General features: G+C 38.5%; 3 protein-coding genes across 4 annotated transcripts in view; 1 reads left to right on the top strand and 2 right to left on the bottom strand.

Moving 5' to 3' along the window:
- The window catches only part of fam151a (family with sequence similarity 151 member A), a 56,827-nt gene that overhangs the window by 27,971 nt on the left and 19,020 nt on the right, over positions 1–9,836 (bottom strand). The window lies entirely within an intron of this gene.
- dnai4 (dynein axonemal intermediate chain 4) overlaps positions 1–9,836 on the top strand; it is a 27,894-nt gene that overhangs the window by 12,665 nt on the left and 5,393 nt on the right. The window contains exons 10-17 of one of the 2 annotated variants that reach the window (XM_008433574.2): positions 476–562; positions 888–1,042; positions 1,396–1,556; positions 2,855–2,979; positions 3,072–3,170; positions 4,562–4,785; positions 4,895–5,048; positions 6,047–7,564. In XM_008433574.2, the coding sequence (XP_008431796.1) occupies positions 476–562; positions 888–1,042; positions 1,396–1,556; positions 2,855–2,979; positions 3,072–3,170; positions 4,562–4,785; positions 4,895–5,048; positions 6,047–6,112 (1,071 nt within the window). In that variant the 3' untranslated portion in view covers positions 6,113–7,564. Of the gene's footprint in view, positions 1–475; positions 563–887; positions 1,043–1,395; positions 1,557–2,854; positions 2,980–3,071; positions 3,171–4,561; positions 4,786–4,894; positions 5,049–6,046; positions 7,565–9,836 lie in introns of those variants that run through there. The other variant, XM_008433575.2, reaches the window with a different exon arrangement.
- Positions 7,114–9,836, bottom strand: part of LOC103479248 (dual specificity protein phosphatase CDC14A-like) — a 19,816-nt gene continuing 17,093 nt past the window's right edge. Inside the window, exons 13-14 of the mRNA XM_008433576.2 lie at positions 8,589–8,720; positions 7,114–8,501 (exon numbers count right to left, since the gene is read on the bottom strand). Of these exons, the coding sequence (XP_008431798.1) occupies positions 8,453–8,501; positions 8,589–8,720 (181 nt within the window). The 3' untranslated portion in view covers positions 7,114–8,452. The remainder of the gene's footprint in view (positions 8,502–8,588; positions 8,721–9,836) is intronic.

Genomic DNA, 9,836 nt, shown 5'->3' on the forward strand with positions numbered 1-9,836 from the left:
GCACCCTCTTCCATTTCCGCACAATCACTACCTGTCACATTTCCCTCTGACATCCTTCCAACCATTCACAGTCTGGTCGTACCTCTTCCGCCAACCAGTCGACCCGGGTCCGTCTGGGGAGATTGGATCTGGCATCTTCTTCCGGGAAGCCACTCCTATTTAAGGCCCTTGCTGATTGGAGATGATGAGCACCAGCTGGATCCCATCAGCCTGCCACCCTGAGAATGTAGAGAAAATACTCCCCTGCAGAACCCAACAAGAGCAGAATCATAAATTGCATTTCCACCAACCATTGATGTTATATTGGTTTTATGGCCATTAAGCTATTTCCTTCAGCATCTGGATTACAGTTAGCTGGTTGTTAACTTCTAACCCTAACCTCACAACAAAAATTCTGATGCGTCTGTTATATAATTGCACAGTTATTGCCACTGATATTTTCAACTCATCATAACATTGACAGTTTTTGTGCTAGGACCTCCTTGCTGTAGGTTATGGTGAGACTGACTACAGAAACCATGGACCAGGTCTGGTGTGCTGCTGGTCTATTAAAAACCCGATGGTATGACTGACTTCAGTTCATGTCTCCTCAGTAAACGGATGTTTGTGTAGTTTGAATGGGTGAATGACTGAATGTAATGTGAAGCGCTTTGGGGTCCTCTGGACTTGATAAAGCACTGTACACGTACAGGCCATTTACAGCTTCACTGTCAACAAGTAGCTCCACATATCAGTGTATAGAAGGTTTAGCAGCCTTTGGACTCGTGATTTCTACTACATTTGATCTGTCTTGTCATTGTTACAGTTTCTAGTTGTCCTTCAAGATAGGCCATTGGTTGGTTAGGTATGTAGAAGCTTCAGCTGTCTTCCTTCTTCTCTTCTTGCAGTGGCCTGAGCGAATCATTAACTGTGACAGCGCTGTAACGACTGTGGATTTCTCATCCAACAGCCCTGGGCAGCTGGCTGTGGGGATGTGTGATGGCAGCATTGCTATCCACAATGTGCAGAGTACAGATAATAAGTCACCTTTCATCAGCAGCCGGTGAGGAATGAGCGTTGGTGGTTGGTGCAGCTCTCTTACCATTATTTAATTAGAGATGCACCGAAATGAAAGTTTGGGCCAGTAGAGACACCGGCCCAGTCTGTGGAATAGTCAATAGGGTTTAATTAGCTATGGGTTTTCCTCATAACTATTCCACACTGTGAAGAAATGATCACACTGTTGAGATTCCTTCTCTGCTTCAGTTAGACAACCCACAGTCACTATGACACGCCCTCTCTTAATACACACAGCAACAAGATGGAAATAAACTTTGATAATTAACACCAATGCCGATGTAAAGGGCAGCATATGGTACTTTCCTATGTTGCTGTTCTGTTTCTTCTGGTATGCAGTGAATGTGCCAAAAGACACCTTGGGCCAGTGTGGCAGCTCAGGTGGAACCAACAAGAACTGAGCTTCACTGGAGAGGAGAAGGTTGAATCTCTGTACTCTGTGGGAGCAGACGGCAGAATCTGCAAGTGGTTTGTCATCAATGGTGGCCTTGACTGTACAGGTACAATTCTCCACTGTAAAATCTGCCTTTTCAATTTCCAGCTCACAGTGTTCTTCGAGGCAAAGAGAAACAAAATGAAACAATAAGTTACGTAAAGCCTTTATGAATTTTCCTAACATTTTCATGTGAAAAACAAGATCCATATCCATATGTTCCAAATACAAGATGTTTAGATATATGAAGAATTAATATAGATAATTAAATGGATAGTGTTATTTTAAATAAACTTTTTTGAACTTTACATCATGTTATCAAGAACATATCTGGATTTTTGCCTTCATGTATGTTTTGAGTATTCTTTTAGTCTCCCACGGCAACCATTCAGCTGTGCAGAACTCCTGGGTGGACCTAGTGCCACCTTCAAGATGCAGCCCTTCTAAGCTCCCCAGTTACTCAGCTCCTTCAGACTAGCCAGTAGCAATTAGCAAACAATTGGTGGAACTTTGCATCTGCTGAGCTCATTGTGAGCTACTTCTCAATGCAACAACTGTAAAAATGTTGTTGAAGGATTAATAGAGTGATATTGTGATGACTTCCTGAAGGTGGAGTTTCAGTAAGAGCAGGAGTTTTTAAAGAGACAGAAGCCCAATTTCAAGGTGCTAAGTATCAAAGTTCAATTTCTTTTAAGTCATATTTGATATACAGGGTGGGCCATAAGTTTCCATACATAGGAGAATGTAAAATATAAATTTCTTTTATATTTCAGATACCCAAAAAGATGCGTTTGGCAAAAGAGTAAAGAATTGAAATTATACTGATGGATGGATCGGGAAGCAGTCGCATGGTTGCACAAAACTTTAACAGAAAACATGGAACCAGCATCACACACGACACTGTGGCAAAACTTATTTGCAAGTTTCAGAAAACTGGAATTGTTGCGGATCAACCATGAAGTAGTCCAAGATGTGCAGCGATTACACAGAGTCCCACAAAAATAAAAATGGTTGTCCACTATAAAATGCTTATTTTTTCTATGTATGGAAACTTATGGCCCACCCTGTATATACCATTTTTATAACAACTAAAGGTAATAGTTACTTGATTGTGCTAGACATTTCCTCTATGTGTCTGCACAACACACTTACCACTTTAAGATTTGAAAAGACTTTAAAATGTTTCTGTGAGCAAATTTATTCCCACTTAAGAGCTAAAATCACTACATTAGTTGTTGTGAAACAACCTAGATATTAGAGTAGGGCGTTGTTTTGTTAAAATGCAGTAAAGTCACTTTTTTTCTTCAGTTAAGAATACACTCTTAATAAGATTAACAACTGAATATTTAATTGATTATTGTATAGACTTGATGAAGCTCAAGAAGATGAATAACACCCTGAGAAAGACTGAACAGAACAAGCCAGAGAAGACAGCAGAGTGTGTGCTGTCTGTTCTCACCCCTGGTCTCTGCTTTGACTTTCATCCAAGTGTAAGTTGCTCCAGAATATCTATAAGTTACTGGTTGCTCATATGCCAGCTGGCTCATAGCATGTTTCTGTTTGTGGCACCATGCTCCTACAGGACTCCAACATCTATTTGACTGGTACCTGGGAAGGTAACATCCACAAGTGTTCCTGCTCCAACGGTCACCAGTTTCTGGAAACTTACAGGAAACATTTTGTAAGTTTGACACAGTAAAAGTCACCTCCTCTTTCTGAGACGTTATTTCTTCCACTGCAGTGAAATCCACCAAAACTAAGTCAAACTTTCTTACATTTACAAACATAATGTTACTGTTAATGGTGGGATGCGATTAGGAAATTTATCAAATCATTTTAATTCAAGTTTTTTTCATCAAGGGCAGTGCACTAAGCAATGTTACATGATAAAAACAACCAACTGTTGTTTTGTACGAAGGTTTTCTAGCCACAGGCTAATTTGCACACCCTGTCAGGCCTGTCACAATAAGCAATAAATCAATTATTGTCATGATAAATTAAAACAAGCTCAATAATTTCCATTTAAATTAGTTATTGTTTTTTCTTTTCTCTCTTTCTACAAAAAACTGGATGATGAAAGTCTTCCGTCTTTTGCTTTGGTCACAACTAGCCCCTTTTTGAAGGACAATTTTGATAACAGAAATGCCATAATTCATTGTATTTGGTGTTTCTGTAGTTTTGCTCATTTCAGAAATGTAAAATGTCTTTCAGTTCCAGTGTTAAATGTTCATTAGAATCTTTTATTGATCTTTGAGAATGTGCTCCCGCATTATTATACCATTACCACAATTTTACTTGAAAATTGTCTCAAACAATATTATCAATAATTGCTATAATTTCTGAGACAATTTATCATTGAGCAAAATTTGTTACAGGTCTAGCTGATTAACGGCAACCAATCATTTTTTAAAGAATCAAATACAAACATTTGGACCAAAAAGTGTTTTAATTTTGAATAAAATTTGGTTACCTACTGAATCAGTAAATTAAGTAATTTGTAGTATGTAGAAGAGCAAGTTCTACATGACCTTGGTGGAAACTGGAGTGTGTTGGAGTAGCTCTTTTTGAATATGGTGTTTTTAAATTGACTAGAGTATTTTGTGTTTGTTTGGTATAAAGTAAAAACTGAAAACGTTTTGAATGAAAAACATGTTAGCATAGCAACACAACAGCTGTTGTTTGCTCTCATCAGGGAGTCTCAGTACATACCAGATGTTCTCTGGCTTTAGATTTTAAAGTCTCTGCACTAACAATATTCTGCACAGAATGGGCCACATTTAATTTGGATTTTTTTAAAAGGATTTCTAATGTTACTGTGGGTTTTTTTTTCTTTTTCTTTTTTTTATGCAGTGTTCACAAACCCCAGTTCTGGTGGTTTGTTCACTCCCGACTGTAGCAAAATGATCGTTCTCTAAGAATCTGCAGCTGTTGTTGGCCACTGGAACGGAACAGTAGCACCATAATAATCTACATGGAACTGATTAATAGCACCACGATAATGTGAAGCAATAATCCTTAGAATAAATAACATAGTTTGAGTGACTTATTTATGTTTGCGGTGTTTCCTGACAGTGTCCTGTGAACTGCATCACATGGTGTCCTCTCCATCCTGATGTGTTCCTGAGCTGCTCCTCTGACTCCACCATCCAACTCTGGAAGCAGGACTGCATTAACCCTTTGTTAAGCTTCACCTCCAACCAGCCAGTGGGTGAAGTCAGGTGGTCTCCAAAGCATGCCACAGTATTCAGTGCTGTTAACGAAGGCCAGCTTGAGATCTGGGACCTGAATTCCAGCTTGTAAGTCTGTGGAATTTGCTTGTTTCATTTCACTCTGCCAGTAAGCACATCAGCACGCAGAAAAGAACTGGAAACAAGTGAACCAGATTCTATAACTTCCATCTTCCAGTTTGGATCCAGTAATCGTGCAGCCTGCTGCTCCTGGACTGAAGATGACGTCCCTTCTGTTTGCATCCCTCACAGACTGTGTTGTGGTAGGAGACAGTGATGGCCAGGTGACGGTGTACCAGCTGCAGAACCTCCATGTTGGAGAGAGCAGCCAGGTAAATCACACAAACATGTCAGGCATACAAGGGACATAAATAATTTGATTATATTTTAATTGATTATAAAAATGTATCTTTTGAAGTACCAAAATCCAGACATGGAAGATCATCATTCAATTAATAATTTAGTTAGCTCCATTTGGTAATTTATGACCAAATATTGAGCAGTTAAAGTCAGAGCAAGAGGAATGTTTATGACATTTTATTGCTGGCAAAGATGTCATGGCCCTAATTCACATGCAATTTCTGGCAAACTTTATCAGCTGGTGCATCACGTGTGTCACAGCTGTTTGTTAGAAATTTGGTAAAATCAGAAACAATTGATTTAAGCTTCCTTAGAGTCCTTTCCTCCAGCCAACAATTGTTTCTCAATAGCCAAGTGTCCGGACCCTCTGGACAAAGCAAAGCGTGGAACAAGGGGCTGGTTTTACCAGAGGGTCCTTCATAGTAAGTAATCCATGCGTGTTCAATGTACAACCCTTTTTTTATTCCACCAAAAAGGGGTTTTCCCTGAAACACAAGTATTCTGCATCAGAAAAAGTTTTAACGGTGCATTTTCCGATGCATAATGTTTTCTGCAAATGAACAGCAACTATAAATGAAACGTAGGAGAATATAGCAGAGAGAGAGAAGATTACCAAGACAGATTTAGTTTTAGTTACAGATAGTGAAGTGCAATGTGGCATAAAATTTATATCGCGATATGTATTGTGATGGGTAACAGCAATGATATATATCATGATATGTTTTTGGTATAAAACTTACGATGTAAATGATACTAATTGAGTGGAATATACAGTCATCAATTGGCTAACATTATCTGCATCCAACAGCATTACTCAACTTGCATTACAGTATTCTGTGAGAAATACTTATTAAAAGCTTCTGTGAACACAAAGTGAAATCAGTAGTTCATTTAAAATCATCTAAATGGTTTTATTGTGTCATTGACACTTTAACACACTCAGAATGTGATTTGGAACCTGATGTTTCAGGGAGATGTTATTCAAGACCTCCTGCGCTCTGCATCTCCCAAAGAACTTCAGCAGACATTGATGTAGTGGACCCACAGCACCATGATGCATCTCTAGTTTAAATGTATCTACAGCTACAAGTTAAATCCATCCATCCTTCATCAATAACTTATCCCTGCTCCAGCAGTCAGTGGGTTGGACATGAGGTCCGTCCGGTTGCCAGTCCATTCAGAGAGATTGATTAACAGCCTCGTTTTTGTGGGGGAAACTGGAGTACCTGGAGAGAACCGAGGTATGAGGGGAGAGAACCAGCAAACTCCATCCAGACTCCAGGTCAGGATTTGAACCCAAAACTTTCTTGCTGCAAGGCAACAATACAATGAACTGCTCCAGAACATAAACCACAGTAGCAATTTCACTGAAACAAGCTGCTTCTGGTGAATGGGAGTCATTCAGGCTGCAACAGCGTCTGACCTGGTCAAATTCAGATGCATTACTAATGTAAATAATTTTATTATAATTATTATCATAATCATGTTTCTCAGTATTTAACCTGCTGATCATGGTTCAGAGCTATCAAGGAAAAACAGACCGATTCTAATCTCAGGTTACCTGGTGCATCTCTAATAGTTATTATCTTGTTCAGTGATTTATTAGCCAACAATGTTGTGCCAGTACAGTCTTTGATTTGGTCAGCATGGTGATATAAATGAAATCTTTAATAAAAAAAAGTAATAAATAGCAGCCAATCTCAAGCCTGGTTCTGTTGGATGTTTCTCTCCACTGTTGCCCTGAGCTTTTCCTCAGGAAGAGAGAGACTGTAGAAGGTGGCCACTGGCTTTCTGACTGGAAACTTTACAAAAGTGTCACTTTATGATCAGCTGGGTCTGTCTGTTTTGTATTAGCACTGGACTGGAATAACATGCATGTTATAAAATGTAATTTTGATGGCAACATCTTTCCTCTCATTCATTCTACAAGCATGATCACTAGAAAAGTATTTGTGTAGATAACAGCCTGTACACACCTGAATAATTCTGAGCAACAACTAATCACTAAATGGTATCACAGTTACAACAAACCAATTCTCACATTATGTCAGCCTTTATTCTTCATTTAAGGATCAAAACTCTGCAACTGTAAGAAACAAAGCATACATGAAGAAGATCATTTAAGAGAAAAACTACTGTTTAAATAATACGTTCTGTAAACTCCATCAAAGGTCATTGACCTCTGATCAAGCTCGCCATCATCGTAACAGTTCTGAAATAAAAATATCATTTGCATAACAAGATTAGAGATTAGCAACAAACAAAAAAAAGAATTCATTAAATACTTAAAAATGTTTTGGGGTAAAAATCCCCCCAGACATTTATGATGATGGAAAGTATTGGTGTTTTGTTTCGTTGAATAAAATGTGTGTTTCTTCTAATCAGGAGTGTCATGTTACTTAATGTTTGATGTCAATTCATGTTGTATGTTCTGAACTAACATGTTTCATTTATATGAAGCCTCAAATAATAAAGTTGTTTTATGTTTCTTCATTGTATTTTTTTTTAACATTGAAAGCAAATCCATATGAATTTATCATTATACTCTAAGCCTGTTAATTTTAATTAAATTGGTCATCACAGTACAGGATACAACACAGAGTTATTTTCTCCATATGTTTTTAAATTTTAAATATTAGATTTACTTCCAGTTAGAGGAGGGCATTTATCGTATTGTCATATTGTATTTATTGTGATAAATTTCTTATAAGGATTTTGATTTATTGTTGCCAAAATAAATTCCAATTAATGGTTAAAGAAACAAAACTGTCTATATTGTTGGGATTATTACTTTTGCTATTTTCTCCACTGTTTTCTCAATGAGACATTCTAACAAGTGTTTTAGCATCATCCTACATAAAAAAGAAAAATCACCATCAAAAATAAGCCTAAAAGAAACAAAAGGTTCCCAGCAGAACATCGGTCACTGTCTTTGTCCAGCAGGTGGCAGCATTGTGGTAACATTCAGCTGGTTTGCCTCTAGCAGACGACCATGGGTGTAGTCAAAGTCTGGATGACAGCACCGTACAGAGCGGTGTCTTCAAGGTATTGTGTTTGTGCCACAAAACATGTTCTTTGTGCCTCACTTGAAAACTTCTGTCAGTTCATCTCTAAAAGGTCTGTTTTCGACATCAGCAGTTCAAAAGTTGCTAGGTTAATATTCAGACAAGCCCTGTCTGCGTCACAGACAACCGCCACGGGTTGTTCATGCGTGATAAAGGGAAAATATCATGAACAGTTGATTTGTTCATCAAATCAATGAAGCACAGTTCAACAGCTTCATGAACACAATGTTTCAGGCCTTCCCAGCCTCGGGCTGATCCATTTTTGCGATCTGCTCACTGTCAGATCCGTAACCTTGTTCTCCCAGCTGAGTTCAGTGAATCAGTGCAGGCCTGGTGCTGATTAGACTGAGGCTGAAAGGGCTGAGGGGAGAGGCATGCAGTGTCAAAGTTAGAGATGGAAAGATAGAACAAGAAAAAATGGTGTCTGTATCACCCAGCATCACCCACCTCTTGATCTGTGTGACAGTGGAAGAGCTTCTTCTAAGCTTCTTAGAAGAGGATGGAGGAAGGAATAGGCTGATTTTAGGTGACTTGGGGGGAGGGAGGATGGAACAGTGGGACGCCTTTGACGTATTTGACCTGAAAGAACGGTAGAAAGAAATTTGACATCTTTATGTTTGCATGCACACTGGAGATAGGCACCAGCATTCCTGGTGACCTCGTATATATCTGTGTGTGTGTGTGTGTGTGTGTGTGTGTGTGTGTGTGTGCGTGCGTGCATGCGTGTGTGTGGATGGAGCTAAAGATTAGGGTGATGGCAAGGAGACATTATAGACACTAATGATAAACCATAGATGTACCAGGAGAAATATGCAAAAAGCTGCTCAGCAAATATGAAAGATTTGAGTGCTGCAATACCAATTTAAATATTAATTCCAAACACTGTAGATTGTGGTGGAGAAACACTGCTCCTTCCAGTTGGGCTGCTCTAGGTAATTTTACAGGTTTCTAAATTACAGGATGTGCTTCCTGTGAGGGCATTGCCAGTTGTGACAACTTCCTGTCCCTATATAAACCACCTCTCACTGCTGTCTCGAGGGGTAAGAATTAAAAGTTAGGGTCAGGGCAGTTCTTGCTCCTTGTAAGGAATGTGAGGAAAATAAAATTAAAATATGCTAGTTTTTAAACTTAACCATATGTACATTATATAAAATCATCAGCATTTTAAAATAAGAACATTGGGTTCCAAGTTGCCTATATGTTACTTTAGGTTTGATGCAGGAATCTGTTTTTTAATGAATCACTCAGAAAAGGAAACAGATGCTAGGCAGTTCAGATAAAAAACAGGATGCAATGTTTCTACGCTCCTTCGTGGGGGCGCCGATTTATGTTTTCGCATCCACCTGAATAATGTGTAGTTGCGCCCCATGGCACTTCAACAATATTATTTTATCTTTTATCTGGAAATAGTGTCTGTTTATTCTTGCCATACAGTCTCTGTATTAATTATTGCTAGAAAGGTCTTGCCATACCAGTTTATTCCTCTGTATTTACTTTAGTTTCTTAGTTTATTCTTGCATTTTGTTCTTCATTCATTTCCATTTAGTTTCATTTGATTATTATTATTATCCTCTCTTGGTTTATTGCTATGTCCACTTTAGCTTCTTTCCTGTTGCTACATTTATTTGATCGTTTATTGACCATCAGTAATCTTCACTCATCACCTGCTGCTCTGTCTAATCATCATGTTTCACA

The sequence above is a fragment of the Poecilia reticulata genome, linkage group LG17 (assembly GCF_000633615.1).
Source record: "Poecilia reticulata strain Guanapo linkage group LG17, Guppy_female_1.0+MT, whole genome shotgun sequence".
Lineage (NCBI taxonomy): Eukaryota > Metazoa > Chordata > Actinopteri > Cyprinodontiformes > Poeciliidae > Poecilia > Poecilia reticulata.